The 21,776-nt window shown below is 42.3% G+C and overlaps 1 protein-coding gene across 1 annotated transcript in view; it reads right to left on the bottom strand.

Annotated features, from left to right (window-relative positions):
- GABRA4 (gamma-aminobutyric acid type A receptor subunit alpha4) overlaps positions 1-21,776 on the bottom strand; it is a 65,985-nt gene that overhangs the window by 31,792 nt on the left and 12,417 nt on the right. Inside the window, exons 3-5 of the mRNA XM_083630496.1 lie at positions 2,995-3,062; positions 454-674; positions 276-358 (exon numbers count right to left, since the gene is read on the bottom strand). Coding sequence (XP_083486622.1) covers positions 276-358; positions 454-674; positions 2,995-3,062 — 372 coding nt within the window. The remainder of the gene's footprint in view (positions 1-275; positions 359-453; positions 675-2,994; positions 3,063-21,776) is intronic.

Genomic DNA, 21,776 nt, shown 5'->3' with positions numbered 1-21,776 from the left:
AGGGATAGAGAAACACTGAGGGGTGGTTGTTTTTAACACACACACAAAACTTTGAGAAATGGCAGAGATGGGTACCACACAGTAGCCAACACCAAGAAGCAAAACAGCAGAACTTTTCCCAACTCCCTTCTCCCTTGTTTTAAGCTGCCATTTCTCAACCAGTCCAGTGATATTCCCTGCTATTAATTTCAATTGACCTAAGCCATGCAGCTCTGGATATTATCTGACCAGTTTCATACATAAAATGTTAAGTAGAGAAGGTCTGTGTGACTTACAACTCCCAAATTTCAGAGGACAGGCGTGACCATCCATTGGGAAATCGACCAATCTCATGGGGCACTCAGCACTTATGGTGAGCCTATAAGGAACAAAATGGAATTAGCCCCAGAATGATGTGTTCCCTCTCTCACGCAAAGTAAAATAAAAGAACAGAAAGATAGATAAATCAACTACCTCATTGTATAAAGGATGGTACCATTTCTCATGATTCTGAATAGTTTATTTGGGGCTGTCATATTATGTGAGACAGATTTTTTCCCATTCCGGAAGAAAGTGTCTGGTGTCCACACTTTGGTAACCATCAAGTTGTTAAGTCTTAGAATTTCAATGGGACCATCATATCTTAATCTTTTGTCGACCCACGTCTGACGAAAGAAAACATCCATCGTGTATTCCTACAGTAATTTGGAAGAGACACAAACTTAATATGTTTTATAAGCATATCCTTTCTATGAATATCCCTCAAGGACAAATTAGTCACTGGTAACTGTAAACTCCCTAAACACATTTCTATCAATTAAACAGAACTATGTACTCCTTTAATACTTTAATTTTCCACATTACTCATATAAATAAATTGCTATACATATTAAATCAATCAAAAATAATTACTATAATCTAATAGAATGGCAAGAAGCACGCAATTAAACTTGTACTCTAGCACAGAACTGGAAACAGAATGATTAATTCATTAACATATGTTAATGGTTTTCATGTCCACGCTATTTTTTTTAAACAGATGGACAAATTAAAATATGCAGTGGGCCACATGATTAATTATATCAGCCAAAATCAAAGGAATATTATCTAATTTCAACAAATAAAACACAGATGGGATGATCCAAATGGGAAGTAGCATGTCACAAAATGATCATGCAGCCCTTTATTTGGACACCACTTATGTACACACATCTTTCCAATGGCCTTCATAAATGCGTTCACAGGACTAAAAAAATGTGTGTGTGTGTAGATAAAGATCTATAGGTGCATGCATATGGCTTAATGCAGAACCCTATGTGAACTGCAAAGGTCATATGGACATCTAGAGCAAAGAGGCTCCAGAGCAAATGCGTACAAACCTCAGCAGAGAGGGCAAGTCCATATGGAAAAGGATATGCACACGAAGTTGATATTTTCAGCTGAAATCAAGTCCCAAATAAATGTGACTAGGTCTGAAACCTTAGCAAACCAATTGTGAAATCACTGGGCACTTGAAAAGCATGCACTGGGAAATGCACAGATTGAACAAGAGCAAGGCATAGACTAGCGTCACGACTATGCATTTGCTGCGACTTCCAAGCAGGAGGAGAGAAAATGTGTGGAAGATGGAACTGGGTGTGAAACTCAACTACCTGAGAACCTCAGCTTGCATTTACAGTGGTACCTTGGTTCTCAAATGCCTTGGTACTCAAACGCCTTGGTTCCCAAACACTGAAAACCCAGAAGTAAGTATTCCAGTTTTCGAACATTTTTTGGAAGTTGAGTGTCCATTGCAGCTGTCGGCTGTTGTTTCTGGGGCGCCTGCACCAATCAGAAGCTGCGCCTTGGTTTTTGAACATTTTGGAAGTCAAACAGACTTCCGGAACGGATTAAGCTTGAAGCTTTTGTTTTTGCTATTTATTTTGCAATTTTGTTTTTGAGGCTTTTTCAGTTAATTTGTTTTTGTGACTGTGTAGAACCCAGTTCATCTACTCATTGATTGATTGATTGATTGATTGGTTGTGTGACTGCAGAAATGGATAAAAGCCCCCCCGCCCTCCAAACAATGACTATCATCAGTGCAGGTAAGAACAAAATATAATTTTAATTTTTATAATCTACAATACTTTCTTATTTATTCTATAGTACAGTACATTGATTATTGCTTTCATTTTATGGATCGATGGTCTCCTTAGATAGTAAAATTCATGTTAAATTGCTGTTTTAGGGGTTGTTTTTAAAAGTCTGGAATGGATTAATCCGTTTTGCATTACTTTCTATGGGAAAGCGCGCCTTGGTTTTGGAACGCTTTGGTTTTGGAACGGACTTCCGGAACAGATTAAGTTTGAGAACCAAGGTACCACTGTATTTGTTTATCTATTGGGAGAATTTATAGTCCTTACTGTTGGAATGAGAACAGGCAATACCTGATGAAACCTCAGAAGATTAGTAAGATTTGTAGCAACTGAGGGCACACCCTTATAGCTCTGCATTAGCTTCTTGCCCCTCCCCATGACTTAAAGGAGTAGTATAAATCGTGCAAAATGAGGCAACTCAGGGAAATGGGCGTCTTTTGCTTAATATGTACAGTTCACAGACTTCAGACTTCCATGGCTCAGACTAAGTCTTTGATGCCAGTATCCAATGCCTCTGTTCCTGCCATTGTTGTCCTTCGCATCCAACAAGGTTATGAATTATTCTATATTGGGGTGACTATTCTCCAAAGAACTGGCTATATCATTTCCATAGCTGGTGTATATCTGCTGAAAGCGATTTAAACAAAAACCAAAAAAACTCACACACATTGGTCTAAATCCAGCCTGCATGGGAGGACCAGAATCAGGGCTGCCACATCTAAAAATAGCCTGAAAATTAGGCTGCTGCTAATCTTCCCTACTTTGCATGATTGACAGCAGTGCACAAAGGCATCTGAATTAGTCGTTCACTCATTACTGGGGTTCATTTCCTCACCGCCACCTCAACCCTACAAAATCAAAGAAAGCGAGTGATACCTACCATCTCTACATCAGAAACAGGTCCAAAACTGGTGACATAGATATCTGTTTTGACTTCGGTTACAGGACCTAATATATATAAAAAGGAAGTGAGCAAGGAAAATTGGAATGTTTCAGGTTTAAAAGCAGGAAAGATTGTACTGGAAAAAAAAGCCACATCTTATGCAATTGTCACTTTGACGATTCATTTGACTAATCGGAGGAAAATGTGCAGGCAGCATGTTCTTCCAACCAAGCCTGCTGAACTTGGAAATTCTTGCATAATGTTGATTTTCATGCCATCTCTTGACTTACGTAAGTACACTGGTATAATTCAGAAATGCTTTTGTAATGCGTTGTCTCGGATTGACATGGGCAAGAAAATACATGCACATGAAGATCTGGAAAAAGCTCTTATTTATAAAGAGAAAAGTGATCTGGTCCTTCAAACTTTGCTTCAAATTGGGTTAATGGGGAATATACAACTGCATTCGCAAAGACTCAGTTCACATATAACACCAAACTATGGTTTGACACTAGAAGAGCAAACCCTATACTCAGTTGCTCCCTTGTTCACACTCCCTATCCCTCTTCCACTTTTGTGCTCCATCTTCTGCAGACCATGCCATTTGCCACAGACCATATTTTGCAGTTACATCCAAGCTGGCAAACTATGGTTTGTGCTTGCTTTGCAAATCAGTGTAACACCCTAAGATCAAATACTATTTTACAGTCCCATTCTGCAACGTAGGTACATGCCATAGTTTGCCAGTTTGGATGCAATGGCCAACTGGTTTACCAACAATCTGCAAGTAATCAATTGATAAGGAAGTGTAGAGGGAGGAGGATGGGGTAAAGGTGTGGGCACAGAGTTCATTCTTGCATGTGAACCTATCCAGAGTGTGATCCAACTACATGAGAAATAGAAAACATAAAGAAGTTAGAATTCCCAATGCAATCCTACCACACCTCACTCAGAATACACACAGGTCCCACAATCCACCTGCTCATTATGCGAAAATTCGCTTATCCAAACACAAAGAATTATGCCGAAACCTTGCTGCATGCATGGCTGATTCAGATATCCAAACAGCCAGAGTTTGCCCACTTCCTTCCTTTTTTGTGCTTTGCTGGCTAGGGGCTGCCATTTTTAGGCAAAAACCATGGAGAGAGGGAGTGAGGAGAAAGATACGGACAAATCACCAAGCAGGATAATTCAGACAAATCAGGGAGCAGGAGACATTAGACAAATCAGATTTTTCCTCTGCCTCTCTTTTGCTAGTTGGCTCATGGATTAGAAATGTTCCCATAAGAAATAATGGCTCATCAGCTCATTATGTGAATGCTCACTTAACAAATTATTTCCTGGGAATGCATTGTGTTCGGAAGGTGGGACCTGCATTTATTTATGAGAATACTGTGGCTCCCAAGCATTTTCGGGGGGGGGGGTTGCCCTCCAAATCATTTGAGTTTAACATCCTTGACCACAATTAATGTCCAGGTTAATCAGTTCACAGCAAAGGAAGGAGCAAAGTGGCCGAGCGTGCAGTCAAAATGCTCATACATATTTTGTCTTAATAAGCCAAGTTATGGTTTATTAAGCCAAGTTACATAGCCAGCATGTTCACATACTGAGCTGGAAAACAAGTCACCAGCATCTATTGTCCATTATAGTCTCTTAATACCCTACGCACCATTTTAGTTTTTCAAACGATTACAGCAAACAAAATAGCAACAGTGTCCATAATATTTCTACAAAACAATTTATCCTTATTAGATTTTTTTAAAAATCAGCATACTGGCTGACATTCTTTGCTGCCTCCAAAAGCTATTTTGTCTCAAGTAGGTATATTTGAAAGGCACAATCTATTGGTGCTTGTTTGAGCACATCCTTCCATCCCCTTAAACTATTATCCATAACACATTTATTACTTCAACCCCCCTGAAAAGCACACAGACTTACACTTAGGTAAATCTGTGATGGGAAAGAATTATTTAGCTAGGCAGGCGGGAACCTCCACCATGCTCTCTCCAGGTTCAAAATCTTTATAGTATCATGGGGGCAACCTTTGGTCCAGTCTAGCAGAGCTTTTCCTATGTTCTTATGACTTTAGCAGGTGGACAGTGATAATAATATAGATGGGTTCTGCTGCAAAACTGTGTATCTTAAAAAAGACCTCAGGCATATAGAATATTTTTTTATTTTATTTGGTTGGATAGTTAGTTAGTTAGTTAGTTAGTTAGTTAGTTAGTTAGTATACATACACACCCCTTCATCCATAGATTCAGGGCAGTTCACAACATAAACGTCTAATGCAGGAATCTCAATGCTATCAGTGATGGACCTACATTTTGGGGGCCCTGAAGCTTGAACCATCATGGAAGCCCGTTCACAACCAGCAATGAGGTCTGGGCATAGCTGTCAACTGTCCCTTATTTGGCGGGAAAGTCCCTTATCCCAGCGCTGTGTCCCACTGCTGTCCCTTATTGATGATGTCCCTTAAATTTCCTGGGTTTCAAAAGAAGCAGTTCCTCTGCCTCCCTGCCTGCCGGCCAGGGAGGAGGGAGGCTCCAACTGTGTTGCTTGGCTGTGTTGCTCACCCAATAAGGAGTCTAAGAATGACTGGGGAGGTGGAACTTGCATGCCTTGTGCTGATCAAATCGGCTGCGTTGCCTGGGGACTCGCCTTTGCTCAGCGCTTCCCAGCGGAGAGGTGACGGTGGTTTTCCTTGCTGCATCCCCTTTGCCGGGTTGCTGCGCTGTGGGAACCACCGCTTGAGGCTTCGTTTGGCTGTTGGCTGGGCTTTCTGCCTTTGGCTTGGAGGGGCTCCCTGTGTTTGGAAAATCCCTTATTTTGGCTGCTAATCCCTTATTTTCGAGGCTGCTGGTCCCTTATTTTCAAATCTGTAAGTTGACAGCTTTGGGTCTGGGTAGCCACTATTATCTTCTGCAAAGGGCTTGTTCCACGACAGATCAGCACACCTTTACAGCATCTGTGCTACTGACTCTCAAACTTTGGGATGGTTGAAATATATACAACAGATATATAATAATAATAATAATAATAATAATAATAATAATAATAATAATAATTTATTATTTATACCCCGCCCATCTGGCTCTGGGCAGCTTCCATAGAAACCAAAAATACAGTAAAATATCACACGTTAAAAACTTCCCTGAACAGGGCTGCCTTAAGATGTCTTCTGAATGTCAGGTAGTTGTTTATTGCTTTGACATCTGCTGGAAGGGCGTTCCACAGGGCGGGCGCCACTACCGAGAAGGCCCTCTGCAACTCAGATTGAGTCATGTGACTCTAATTGGGTCACGGTGTGGACTAAAGATGCTTCTGGGGCCCCACCAGGATTAGCAGCCCTGAAGCTTAACCTTCATTAGTTTCATTGTTGATTCGTCCCTGATGGTTATTCTCTTTGGCTATACCAAAGAGGAAGAAGTTCCATATATTTCGAAGCCTTCAAACTTCCAGGCTGTTGGGTTTATTGGGCTCTTTTAAACAACTCTTGCAGCCTAGCAGGCACAATGTGACAACATTGTGAAGATTTTGTTGAAAGGTAAAGCGCATTTGCCTTGTGCCTAACATTGTTGTGTGCGCAAATGTCACTTAGTGTCAAAATGCAGAAAGGAAGCATAAGCAATGAGAAAAGTGAAATTATTATTTCCCATTGGCCCGATATGGAGGTTTCAAGCTGCTAACTGAACACAGAACAAAAGCATGTAAAATTACCTCACTTCACAGTTTGTAAATTACACCTAAGAGTTCAGTTCGGAAGAAGATGAATGCAGGAATCACTAGAAGCTTTTCCCAACAAAGAAGCAATATACAAGCCATGTTCGGATCACAGTCACCTCAATCAGCTCCTGCAATTTTCTAGTTCAAAAGTCTTCACCTTCTATCTCTTTTTTCTGACTTTCCATTTTTAATTCCTAAGTCATCAAGATTGTGCAGCTGCTTGAAATCAACTCCTGAAAGTCCCCACATCTTCCTGTTGGAATGACAGCTTTTCTGAACATGACTTTATTCGCTTAGCACAGGGTTGACAAACCTCTGACCTATGGGCAAAATTAGGCTTGCCAGGCCTCCCTGCTTCACCTGCAAGGCCATTTTGGACTCACTGTACATTGGCTTGGATGTCCTTGTCATAAACTTATTGCTTATTGCAGGGCATTTGGTTCCATGTGTGTAAAGCTTTTGCATTGCTGGGTTCTCTTTTACACACCTGAAGATCTTGTATCAGTGGTCAAGCTAACATGCCAAAGCATACAGAACTAATGCTTCAACTGTCATTGGAAATCCATCGGATTGCTTTTGTTTGATTCAAAGCCAGCGAACCTGATGGGATACCTGCCGAAGTCTTCAAAGTGGGCAGAAATGAACTGACATAACAACTTCACAAGCTCATTGAAAAAATCTGGGAGAGAGAGGAGATCCCAGCAGACTTTAGGGATGCCAAAATTATCAACCTTTTTTTAAAAAAAGGTGATAGAATGGATTGCGGAAACTATAGAGGCATCTCTTTATTAACTGCGGCCTGCAAAACTCTTGTAAGGATCTTAGCAAACCATCTCCTAACTGTATCTGAGGCTACCCTTCCTGAATCCCAAAATGGTTTTTGACTTTCTAGGGGGACAGTGGACATGATTTTCACTGCTTGACAGATACAAGAAAAATGCAAAGATCAAAACCATCCCCTGTATATGGCGTTTATCAACCTGACTATGACACTGTAAATCGTAATGCCCTGTGGACTGTCCTTCTGAAAATTGGCTGCCCAGATAAATTTGTGAATATCCTTCAGCTCCTCCATGATAATGATAGAAACAATTGCAGATAACAATGGCTCTCAAAGTGAACCATTCACAGTGGGAGCAAGTGTTAAGCAGGGTTGCGTTATCGCCCCAACTCTATTAATTGTTTTCATTGCCATGATCCTACACATTGTCAAAGGGAAACTCCCGACCAGGGCAGAAATCATATATCAACAGATGGAAAGCTCTTTAACTTGAGTAGGCTGGAAACAAAGAATAAGTTACCATGATTTCCATCACAGAGCTTCAATATGCTGGTGACAATGTAGTGTGTGCACACTCAGAGGATGACTTCCAAACCATTCTAAATATCGTCACAGAAGCCTATCACTCAACATCCAAAAAACCCAAAGTGTGGCACCAACAAGGACAAAACAACCCCTCTGCAGTGCCACAAATCTAACTCAATGGTGTAACGTTGAAGAGTGTCAACCACTTTTCCTACCTGGGCAGTTATCTTGCCACAAGGGCCGACATTGATCCCGAAATTCAGCATTGCCTGAGCTCAGCAAGTGCAGCTTTCTCCCAATTGAAGCACAGAGTGTCTGAGCACCAGGACATTCTCAGGGAAACCAAAATGCTTGTTTACAAAACTATTGTACTACCAGCCTTACTGTATGCTTGTGAAACATGGACCACTTATAAATGCCATCACCAACTCCTCGAAAGATTCCATCAACGGTGTCTCTGAAAAAAAATTCATATCACTTGGGAAGACAGGCAAACTAATGCTAGTGTACTGGAAGAAGCAAAGATCACCAATGTCGAAGCAATGATTCTTCAACATCAACTTTGTTGGACTGCTCATGTTGTTCGCATGCCTGATTATCATCTTCCAAAGCAACTACTCTATTCCAAACTTAAAAATGGAAAGCATAATGCTGGTGGTCAACAAAAGAGGTTTAAAGACTTTCTCAAGACAAATCTTTAAAAATGTATATAAACACCGACAACTGGGAAACACTGGCCTGTGAGTGCTCCAATTAGAGAACAGCCTTTACCAAAGATGTCGTAGACTTTGAAGATGCTCAAACTCAGGACAAAAGGAAGAAACGTGCTAAGAGGAAGGCACGTTTGGCAAACCCTCACCTTGACCAACTCCTGCCCAGAAACCTATGCCCCACTGTGGAAGGATGTGTGGATCCAGAATTGGCCTCCACAGTCACTTACGGACTCATTGTTAAAACCATGTTTATGGAAGACAATCTTTCTCGGCTACGAGTGATCGCCAGAGAAAAAGAAGAAGACATGTGCAATGGTAGAGGCCTGGCTGGAAAGCTTAAAACTCGCCACTGCTACACAGGAGACAGAATTAAGAAAAGGAAATATGAATTGGCTCCACCCCATAGCTTGACCAAATGTGGCTAGGAGCTAGGTGGAGTCATAAGGTAAAGGTAAAGGGACCCCTGACCATTAGGTCCAGTTGTGACCGACTCTGGGGTTGCGGTGCTCATCTCACTTTATTGGCTTCCGGGTCATGTGGCCAGCAAGACTAAGCCACTTCTGGCGAACCAGAGCAGCGCACGGAAACGCCGTTTACCTTCCCACCAGAGCGGTACCTATTTATCTACTTGCACTGGTGTGCTTTCGAATTGCTAGGTTGGCAGGAGCAGGGACCGAGCAATGGGAGCTCACCCCATCACGGGGATTCAAACTGCGACCTTCTGATCGGCAAGTCCTAGGCTCTGCGGTTTAACCCACAGCGCCACCTGCGTCCCTCAAGGTGGAGTCATAGAACTTAACAAAGTGTAGACTGGCATTTTGACTTGAAATGTCCGTTTTGAGCTTCTCAGAAGTATGTAAAGGCAAGAAGTGGGTGGGGAGCGCTGGCCCTCAATGGCGCCTGCCAGAGAGGTGCCGGAACTGCGCTCCAGTGCACATCAACTGAAAAAACACTGATTAAAGCCTTTATAGATACATTTTTTTAAAGCCCATATTCCTTCTATTGCTTCCCTCCCTCTGCTTCCTGCATTACTGATTGTTAGTGCTTTCTGGCAGAGACCTGCTCTCTCTCTTTTAATGTGTTGTTCTCTAGAATTTCATGCATCATAAAAGCACTATGAAAATTAAATAATAATATACTTTGAACCACCCAGTGCATGCAACACATATAGTAAACAACCAGCAATGGGAAACATCCATAGTAAGATCTATTAACTGAACCTCAAGCTAATCCTAAGGGAGTACACATACTCTGAAGCGTGAGACCAAAAGCAGTGAGGGAAATTTTTAGGAATTCAAAGACTAATTTAACACCATTTCAGACAGTACAGAACACCCTGGGTGCCAGCTTGCGTGCTGAAGTGTAAGACACAAACATGAAATGCCAGCCAGGACCTGCGTATCCTTAATACCTAAATTTATTTTGGTTTAGAACTTAACATACCCAGGCAAAGTGGCACAACAAGGTGCTACTGAGGGAAATTGTTTTATTACCACATTGAAAAGAAAAAGAAAACATCTGCTCACAGTACAGATGAACATTCTGATGCTAAGGTATACAGTTATTACACAAGAGCAAGCTAATGCTGGGTTGGAGAAAATGAAAAGCTGCTCCTTGGTGGACCTTCTAAAAAAATCCCCGTTTGCATTCTAGGAACTATTTATAGATTCAGTGGTGAGCATTTTTAATGTCAGCTAAATAGTAGGGGAGCTTTACACACACTGCAATGGGCACTGTCAAGTATGAATCACCGCTCAGAGGAAGAAACATTCCAAAGAATGGAAAGCAACTGAGTGCAAAATCCAATTATTACTCAGTTTCACATCAGACAGGGAGAGTGTCCAGTGGCTGCCCCACCCCCATCTCACGTCGGCTGCCGAGCCTCACTCTGTGCCACTCACTTTCAGCTGAGATGAAAAAAGGCAAACTGGGAACAGAAGAACAGAAAAGGGACAGTTTCGGTGTGGAAAAGCACGACCATTTGGAGCAGGCAGATCTGTAACTTCCCAGCAAATTACGCCTTTAAATTGATAATAAATATTTATGAATATAAAATGCTTTTATAGGTGAGCTGGGGGAGGGCAGTTGCACTTCTCCCTCTCCTACTCAGATATCTAGGCTGGTTGCTCAAGAGCAGCAACAGACTTCCAATTCATTAGTATTCCAAGTCTTCTTTGCCTGCACTAGCTCCTCGTTAGTTTCTCAGCCCAATTCAAGGGGCTGCCTTGAAAGCCCGCAAGAGCCTTTGTCCTGCGCACCTTACGGAGCATCTCTAATATGCTGCTTCCTGTTCTTTAAGAACTGGTGTCGCCTAGTGATGCGTAAGGATTATATAACCTATCTGAATCTCTTTGAACACTTGAAAGCACTAAGTAACACTTAGCATTTATAATTCTTTGAATGTGACCTTGGACCATGTCCCATTGCTGGCGCTAGGCAGAGTTAGGACTTCTCTAAGATTGTATGGTACTTATTCTTTTTTCATAATGCTTTTAATGCACACAAAAATATTTATATCCTGCTTCCCCAGTTCGACTCCAGGATGCCCAGGGTGGTGAACACCATCAGAATTTAATAATAATAATAATAATAATAATAATAATAATAATAATAATAATAAAATTTATTTATAGCACACACATACAGAGATGCAAGTTGTTGTTTTTAAAAAAAGATAAATTTTTAGCATTCAGTAACCAGAAAGGCCGAAGAATTGATGCATTTGAATTATGGTGCTGGAGGAGATTCTTGAGAGTCCCATGGACTGCAAGAAGTTCAAACCTATCCATTCTGAAGGAAATCAGCCCTGAGTGCTCACCGGAAGGACAGATCCTGAAGCTGAGGCTCCAATACTTTGGCCACCTCATGAGAAGAGAAGACTCCTTGGAAAAGACCCTGATGTTGGGAAAGATTGAGGACACAAGGAGAAGGGGACGACAGAGGACGAGATGGTTGGACAATGTTCTCGAAGCTACCAGCATGAGTTTGACCAAACTGCGGGAGGCAATGGAAGACAGGAGTGCCTGGCGTGCTCTGGTCCATGGGGTCACGAAGAGCTGGACACGACTAAACGACTAAACAACAACAAAAACCAGAAAGGCCTGCCAGCACACACACACATACAAAATTCACTTTGTGCAAAATACCAACACAGACAGCTCTCTTGGGAAAGAGAGTGCTATCAATTGGGAGCTGCCACAGAGACGGCCTTTTCCTGAATCCCCTCCAACAACATGTATGGCAGACGAATGGGAGGAATCAAGCAGAGCTCCTCAAAAGTCCTGTGTGGGCAGACAGGCTCATAGAGTTAGAGCCAGTGTTGACTGGTGCCCATTTGGGCTGGTAGGATGGGAGGCAGGGAGGTCAGCAGTGGGTGACACCACAGCCAATAACAGGCAGAGCCACCCTCTGACTGGTTGCAAGTAAGAAACGAGGCAGCCTGGGGCTTTCTGAGGGTACACTGAAAATGGTGGATCAATACCTCGTTTGCCCTAATGAAACCCCTTCTATTCCTGGAAGTATTTTGGTCCCAACTATTTAGGGTGTAAGTATGGTGCTCTCCGATCTCCCCCTTTTTTAATTTAAGTTTTTAATATTTCAGGTCGCTGTTAGTGTTTCTGTGGGATTCTGAACCTGTGCATCGATTTGAGCATGGCTTATACAGTGGTACCTCGGGTTAAGTACTTAATTCGTTCCGGAGGTCCATACTTAACCTGAAATTGTTCTTAACCTGAAGCACCACTTTAGCTAATGGGGGCCTCCTGCTGCTGCCGCGCCGATGGAGCCCGATTTCTGTTCTCATCCTGAAGCAAAGTTCTTAACCTGAAGCACTATTTCTGGGTTAGCGGAGTCTGTAACCTGAAGCGTATGTAACCTGAAGCGTATGTAACCTGAGGTACCATTGTATACAGAAGGAACTAACCTACACACACACATGCAACTAGAAGAGCAAATGTTCGCCACAGCCACAAAACTATGAAGTCAGCGTATATTTGCCGCTCGTTTTGTATAACTGTACACCCTACTCACAGAAAAAATGATGTTTTAGTCTGTGTAGCTGCAATAATAGACTTGAAATGGTTTCTCCACACACGTTCAAGCCGATATATCTGTAGCCACACTACCTAGAAATTTGGTTGTGCATTTTTTAAAAAGACAACTGTAGTTCTCAGCAGGTTGCAGTCAAACTGTATGCTTGTACGGCAGTTCTTCAGAATCACAGAAGCTCTATAGCCCTGCTGCTGAGTAGTCTATGCAGTACCAAAAAGATCTATTTTGTTGGTATGGTTTTGAAGCTGTGGCCCTGCATATTCCTTAGGGAGGAAGGTCATGAGAAACCTCCTCTTAAAGTTTGTATGCCATTATTGGTTTTTCTTTTCTGCAGTGAGTAGTCTCAGACAAGTGTGTGGTGTTTAATATGATGGAAAGGCAGATATCAACCTCTCCGTCAAGTTCCCCTCGCAAGCTGACCATTGGCCTGATGGGAGTTCATCTATAAAGCACCTCATTGGCCACCACATGCAAATATGTGCTGGGACACCTCAATAAACAAAAAATAATAATGTCTACATAGAAAGCGTCCCCTAAGGTAAAGAAGTTTGAAAACATTGCCGTTGAGGAGATAAACTGAAGATCGCAACCACATCTATGACATCTTCCTGATTCAAAGAAGGTCATTTGAAGAAATTATGAGGTAATTTGCTTTTCACTGTTATTCAACACTCAGCCTATCAGCTAAAGATGCCAACAAGGTATCAACTGGGGCCAATTTCATGAGCAGGACACCTGTCCACTGGGGACAGTGCTAAGAATACCATCTAATTTTGCCAAGGTCACTGAGCAGTAGACAGATGGTAATAACTTCAGTCACTACCAACCTGGGAAAGAAATCAAGAAAGACAATGTATAGGTAAATACTAGGCCCATATCTTTTTAGCAGTCATCTGAGTCATCCAGTTTTGCCATTTGGACAGCTGCCTGGAAAACTGATCAGCCTCACTTCATGGCTTAAATGACACTGACAATTTTGTTTTTCAGGTAAGCAGAATAAGTTTATAACAAAAGTATGAAGCCAATTGTACGGATGGCTTCTTGGAACACTTGTTGTATGAAAATTATCTGCGAAGAATCGTAGAAAACCACATTCTTTGCATTTCCAATTTTTCTCTTGTTTTCCGACAGGCTGGCTACCAAGGCTTAAGTCAAAGCTTGCACTGAATACAGGTAGGGAGCATTTCACATGGGGGTTCCATTCCCAGCCCCCCCCCCCACATTGACGGAGTGCATGTAAGTGCGCCCCACCCCATTATACCCCTTCTGCTCCACCCCCATTCCTTCTCCAGTTCCACCCTCTTCTGAGTCCAAAAGGACCCCTATGATGGTGACTACATGTCATATATGACATTAGCTATAGGGTAAAAATATGACTGGGTCAAAGGTGGGCTAGAGGCTTCATCAGGTGATGAATAGCACACACAAAACATTTTGTAAGCACTAGCAAGTATTATTAAAGGATTCGGGTGGTGCTGTGGGTTAAACCACAGAGCCTAGGACTTGCCGATCAGAAGGTTGGTGGTTCAAATCCCCGCAACGGGGTGAGCTCCCATTGCTTGGTCCCTGCTCCTGCCAACCTAGCGCTTCGAAAGCATAAAGTGCAAGTAGATAAATAGGTACCGCTCTGGTGGGAAGGTAAACGGCGTTTCCGTCTGCTGCTCTGGTTCGCCAGAAGCGGCTTAGTCATGCTGGCCACATGACCCAGAAGCTGTACGCCGGCTCCCTCGGCCAATAAAGCGAGATGAGTGCCGCAACCCCAGAGTCGGTCACGACTGGACCTAATGGTCAGGGGTCCCTTTACCTATTTAACAAGTATTATTATTATTATTATTATTATTATTACCCATTCTTCATTCTAACATCCCAGAGCTAGTAACAGCAATTCAAAATACAGCATTTTAAAAAGTTTAAAACAATCAGCATCAAATGATATAGTCGCTTCCCAGTTCACAAGCTCCTGAACCAGCCCTCATTATATTTATCATTAACTGCACCCACGTACACATCCCTGCTGCAATTATCTGTCTGGTTACTGGCGAAGGAACTTAAGATCAAATCATATATTTTTTAATAAACAAAAAAAAGGGTTAGAACTCCTGCAGAGAAATGTCTTTTGATCCAGGGTAAATGCAGTCACGTTTTCCAAAGGGTGAAGTTCTTTGGAGTATTATAATTATTACATTTTCTCTGAGCTGTCAAAGCACTCCGTGTATAATCATCACAGTAATGGTTAAAAGAAGCCTTTAAGGTAGGTCAGTATATTTAAACCCATATTACAGATCAGGACTGGGGGCAAAACTCCCAGTACACACAATAATGACTTACCAACTATCTCCAAAATAATAAATATATAAGAAGCTTGAGACTTCGTTTGGCTGCTGGCTGGGCTTTCTGCCTTTGACTCGGAGGGGCTCAGAAGTTGAACATAGCTGTGCCCAAAAAAATCCCTTATTTTGGCTGCTGATCCCTTATTTTTGAGGCTGCTGGTCCCTTATTTTCAAATCTGTAAGTTGACAGCTATGGTCCCAAGCTCCACCCACTGCTACAGGAGCCCACAAAGCTTGCAAAGCCACGGATGGGAAAAAGCAGGGAGCAGGGAGTTAAGTGGAACAGAATACCAGTCAGCAGAAAATAGGATAAGCACCGCTCCACCCAGACTTGGCCCTTTCCAAAAATGTTTTTCATTTTCAAATAAAAGAACACAGAGGCTTGGTTAGGCTCATTTGCGCCTAACACCTAGATTGCTCTTATGAGATACGGGTTTCAGTGCCAGATTTATGTATAAGCTAAACAAGCTGTAGCTTAGGGCCCCACTCTCTTGGGGACCCCCCCAAAAAATAAAGGAAAAAAACGTGGATGTACATTTCCAAAATATAAGATAAAAAACAAATAAAATAAAACCTACATACAGCAACAGTGTTTTGTGTTGTGTAGGATCCTGTGATGTAAGTAATGGGCCCCCCTGCCAGCCTGTTCCCTAAAATATCACTGGTTTGCTCATTTCTATATATAGGGTGCCTACCTTCTGTGTGGACTGGTTGCAAGGCAACATGTGCAAATTCCTATTAGGGCCATAAATTACCATATAGCATATATTCAACACAGAAAACAGTGACAGTTTGTTGTTGACAAAGGACAGCTATATTTCGGCATTTGTCCTGTGTTCAGTGCAATCCTATGCATGCCCACTCAAAAGGAAGCTCTGTTGTGTTCAATGGGGCTTAGCAATCCTAGGCATACCACAATGTGAGTTCCGCTAAAAACGCCAGAGTGTTCTCTAGAGAAAACATTTCTGCTTCTGAGTAAACACAAACAGAATTTCACTGTGTATCATTTCTCTCCAGTTTTCTTTCCCACTTATCACAAGGGATCGTGTGGGTGTGAAATGTAGCCAGGGAAGGGATCGTTCCCTGGCAGGTGAAGTGTGTGCTCATTGGCTGGGTAGGTTTCTCTGGTAAAGCAGGGCTAAATCGACATCCTTTTTTGCCTTCTCTACACCATACGCTTAAAGTACATCCAACATGCATTACTTCCCCCAAAGAATGCTGGGAACTGTAGGTAAAGGGACCCCTGACCATTAGGTCCAGTCGTGGCCGACTCTGGGGTTGCAGCACTCATCTCGCTTTATTGGCCGAGGGAGCGGGCGTACAGCTTACGGGTCATGTGGCCAGCAATGACTAAGCTGCTTCTGGCGAACCAGAGCAGCGCACAGAAATGCCGTTTACCTTCCTGCCAGAGCGGTACCTATTTATCTACTTGCACTTTGACATGCTTTCAAACTGCTAGGTTGGCAGGAGCGGGGACTGAGCAACGGGAGCTCACCCCGTCGCGGGGATTTGAACCGCCGACCTTCTGAGTGGCAAGCCCTAGGCTCTGTGGTTTATTTTTATTTTTTTAAATAATATTTATTAAAGATTTTTTAAAATTATAAAAAAGAAAAAACAGAAAAAAGACAAAACAGAAAAAGAAAAAGAAAAAATACATCCATCATTCTCAAGTTTTTAACTTTCATTACCTTCTTTCTTTGACCTCCTCCTCCTCCCCTTTCTTGTATCCTGGTTAATAATTATCACAGCAAATCCTATCCATAATTCATAATATTTTGTCCTTACATTATCTTAATCTATTTTCATCTTGTCTTATAGCAAACCTTGAAACTTAAATCTTATTTTTACCGACTTCTCATAACCATACCATTAACCTAATTCTTTAAACATTTTTACTAGAACCAAGTAGTTCCATTTCAACATTTTTCTAGCATTCATCAATTATTTTAAAGCAGTCCTAATGATAAAAGAAAAACAAGTAAAACAATCCAATCTTCATCCAGCGTCCCTTCCTCCTGGTTCCAGATTTTGTCAGTCCTTTTTGTCCCATTTATCTAGCGCATTAACCTGGTGTCCTTATATCCGAGGCCCTCAAGTCTCTTCCCTGTCCCTTCCGCGGCTCTTCTTCATATTTTCCTTCCACTCGTAGGAACTCCAGCTTAGTAATATTTTTGACCCTTTTCAACAGATCAGCCCCATTTCCATAGTCCAGACTAAACTCCATGTGATATTCAAACACCTGTTTCAGATTCCCTTCAAAATTAAAAGCCCCCACAGCTCCAAACATCTGACGGCCCATTACCAGACTCAGAAAGTCCAAACATCCCGGCATGTGAGGGTCATTCCAACCCCCCATTACCAAACCAAACCTAACTTTATCTTTCCAAGTCTGGTTTTTTCCAAATTCATTTATCAAATCCAAAGGCTCATGATCCTGCAGGGCCGCAGCTCCCTCCATTTCTGACACCCAGGATTCAGCAGTATCCTCTTCTCTCTTCTGTGCTGTCATAGCACACTCCTGTTTTAGTTCCTGGGTAGGCTCCATGTAGTTTCCTACTGCCTGTTCAAAATTTCTGGTCGCATTAGTCATCAAGTCCATTTTCTGGCTTAGCTGATCCAATAGGGCATTTATTTCAGATAAATGCCCCAACAGGGCTTCTGAAAACATTGTCCTGCAAGGTCACAAGTCCTTTCCCACGATTGTAATCTGTAACAGCTGCAAGCTCCTGAAGTTGGTTACAATTTCACAGTCTCCCTCTAGGGGGACAACTTGTTTATTCTTTCTTTTAAGAACAATAACAACAAAGTTTCTTTTTTAAAATATTCAGTCAATATTTGTTCCTTTGAAATGTGAAAGGAAACAATGGAGTCACTATGTTACTTTTCTTTTAACTATCTGTCAGAAACGTTTGTCTCTGGTCAATGAGCTTCAAACGTCAGTCCTGACACTCCGCTCCAGGATCAGGACGGTGGAAAGTTACTTTACTTTAAACTCACTTCTGCAGGTTTAGACAATCCAAAAAGAGGTCCCCCTTCTTCTCCTGCTACCGAAGGGGGGTTCCACGATTTTAAATGATGAAAGCCAGTCCTTTAAAGGTGAATTTCTATGCTCTAGTTACGTTATCTTTGCTTTATTCTGACTACAAAGAAACGGAAGGCTGACTTCCTGTTTAGACCTTACCGTTTCAGTACCAAATTGAAGTAAATTTTAAGTCCAATTCCTCTCTACTGGCCAATCCTTATTTGAAGTCCAATTGTTCGAGTTTTAAGTACTCACGGGTGATTCTTTAGATGCCAAATTGTCCCAGGAAAAAGGCAGCGCTCTCCGGCAACGGCTATGCGGCTTCGCTCCACGGAAAAAGCAGTAGACTCACAGCACCGCGCCACACACCCCTCTTCGCTTCGGAGCCTGTTTATGGGTTCCTTTGCGGGTTGGGGGGGCGCTAAAGGTGCCCGCCGAGTCCCATGGTCACAGGCTTCATCCGCCTGTGATTTTTTAAAGGGTCCCCGCTTCGCCGTAGCGGAAAAGACCCGTTTCGCGCGGAGCTGGTCCCTCCGGTTCAGAGGGAGTCCGCCATTGCCGATGGCGCCACCCCGGAAGTCCTGGGCTCTGTGGTTTAACCCACAACACCACCCGCGTCCCCCAGATATAATTACTATAATTTAAATAGGAACACAGCTGACCATAGTGGAGGAGCCTAGGCCAAGGTGGCCCACATACCTATTCAGAAGGATAGCACCACCCGCGTCCCTAGTCTACCCCCCCTTACAGAACTGCAATTCCCAGCACCCTTAACAAACTACGTTTCCTAGGATTTGGGGTGAGGGAGCCATGTGCTTTAAATGTGCATTGAGTGTGCTTTAAAGTGCACATTCAGCTTTTCTTGTTAAGGTTGCTTTCATGTACCAGTCCCCCATCCTTTTTTTGTCCCAAATCCTTCACTTAGAAATTACTGAGCGCTTTGTGTGTGTGGCTATAAGCATCACTGCAGTCCCCCTGATTATTTCCTTCTGAAAGAACAGCAAACTCTAGTGATAAGTGGGAGTGGATAAGCTATGCTGTTGCATTAAATTAGTAACAATTAAAATGGCATGTTAAAGATTAAGGCGACCATCTGGGTAATACTTACAAGCTTGCAAATCCCATTGAAGAGAAGGCAAACTTGTAAGTCGTGTCAGGGCTACATCCTTTAATCAGTATCTGTGAGGAACAGCCACCAAATCCAACCTGAGAACACTTAACACTTAAATAAACCATAAAAAACCTAATTATAGTTATAGAATAACCAATCCATAATCACTCTTGGCATGTATATATCAAACTTCAAGTGGGCAAAGTGCATTGCATGCAACATCTTCATAATTCTTACAACAACCCCAGAAGGTTGGTCTGTATCATCATCATCATCATCATCATCATCATCATCATATTGTACAAGGTTTGTACTCAAGGGGATAGTGGCTTGTCTAGTAAATTGACAGCTCAGGTGAAACTTTTGGTATGAATGATTCAGTAGGACAGGGATATGGAACCTGTGTCCCTCCAAAAGTTGATGAACTCCATCTTCCCTAGCATTGACCTGTTAGGATTCTTTCCCCGTGTTGCAGTCATGGGATTGGTTATATCACATGACGGTGTATGTTTTCATTCCACATTGTGGGAAGTGACAGAGACAGGATATTTGTATTACTGTGTTTCTGTGATGTAGGACATTTGTCCTTTGTTCTTTCTCTTTACTGTCTGATGCTGAAGAGGAAGGAGATGAGTTACAATGCTCCGAGTGTGTATATGTAAAGAAATGTAGTTTAGCCAAAATGTTGGGCCACTGAGTATATACGCTGGCTGCCTATACCCTGCTGATCCTGAAGTGTGCTGATGCCTCTAAGGCATCAGTCGCTGTAATGTTCGGGCTGGAGAAAGATTTTGAATCTCCCGAAAGAATGACCAGGAGGGAGAGAACATGTCAGTCGGGCTTGTTTCTCTGCCAGACTCATACTCGTGTAGGAGTCTTAGGGAACTGGGGTCCAATATCACCTGAAAGGCCACAAGTTTTCCACCCTTTGGGAAAGCATTGGGAAGTATGGATACAGCACAAGAAGTTGTACAATGCAGTGATTTGGTAGCCTTTCTAGAACTGAGCAATGGGGAATGGGGTATGGAGCCAAATAAGCAGGTGCAATTATAACACTGGTTTACTATGTGCTTGAAAAACCAATAAATAGTGAGTGTTTGAGAAACAAGGCCAGCGGCCTAAATTGATATAGCTCAGGGCCACAAAATGGCTGCCCCATTTGCTCCTCACAAATCCTCACAGATCCATTGGGTCATTTTTCTGAATTGCTCAATGCATTTTTTGTTAAAATAATAACCCTGACATTTCTGCTTCTTTCTGCCATTACTACAGACTGGCCTTCCTTCTGTTAGGGAAATTGGCCCAAGATAGTTGGCTGACAATTGTTTTCCTTACTGAGAGCTCATTGATATTGTTAGCCATCAATTTTGAGATAGTGGCATATCTCAGCTATGGGGAAGGAACTGATGGATGTGTGCGCGCAAGCATAATCCAAAGGGGGTGAGAGAGAGAAAACTGAAGACGGTAGAACCACCAAGTCTTGCTGGGCTTTTTATAGCCCTCCCTTTCATTCAGGAATGTATTGGGTAAACCACGAGCAGACTCATGCCCCACCAGCAAACCCCTCTCTCTGTTTATGGAGAGGAAGATCAGCAGAATGCTATGACCCCTGGGATGCCCATCCAGGAACCAAAGAATTACATTCTGAAAGTTAACAGTGACATTGTAAATTTGAACAGCTGTGGTTTAAGGCCCTTAAGAAAATAGGAAGCTGCCCTATACCAAGTCAACCCAATGGTCTATCTAACTCAATATCATCTACTCTAGACTGAATACCTGTAGTTCTCCAATATTTCAGGCAGGGGTTTATCCCAGTTGTTCTGCATGTAACACAGTTGCTTTGCCACTGAACTATAGCCCTCCCCTGCTTCTAAGGTAGAGATATGGCTGATCAGTGAATTACTGCTGAGACGCCAGGCTTTCAAGGACCAATCAATACATCTGTGCACATGGAGCCTATAAATATGAGTCGTCCCCCCCCCAAGCAAAAATTGGTGGGTTCAACTCCCACTGACTTTAATGACCGCTCCTACTACAAAGCAAACACAGGGTCTGAGAAACTATTAAAGAACTTTTGCTCAGTTTGCGAGTCATTTGAAAAAGAGCTGATATGTTAAAATAGACACTTTAGCATGTTAATTCCTGAAGAGCTTTGTTATTGCCTCATCTGTCTTGGCTCTCCCAATTCCAAATATATGGCAAATCCTGAAGACTTTGGGGCATTTTGCTTGTTTCCCAGATTCATATTCCCCCTGTACATTCATGATGAGAAGCTCAGAGTGTTTTAGAATTAAAGATAATAAAGCATCGCTGATGTATCAAACTGCTGCTAGCATGATAGCCGAAATACAATAAAATGTTTTTTTATTAAAAAAAATACATAGAGGCTCTAAATCCTGCAGTCAGTAGAAAAAGAAAATTCCAAGTTCACAATGCATAAGTTCATTATTCATAAATGCCCTCCTAAATCAAAGAGTATGTACCTATTCTTTTTATAGAGATAAATAAAGCTCTTTCGGAC

Source organism: Podarcis filfolensis, assembly GCF_964270895.1.
Source record: "Podarcis filfolensis genome assembly, chromosome: 9".
Lineage (NCBI taxonomy): Eukaryota > Metazoa > Chordata > Lepidosauria > Squamata > Lacertidae > Podarcis > Podarcis filfolensis.
The sequence above is the reverse complement of the archived record's forward strand: the minus strand, read 5'-3'. Positions and strand labels throughout refer to the sequence as shown.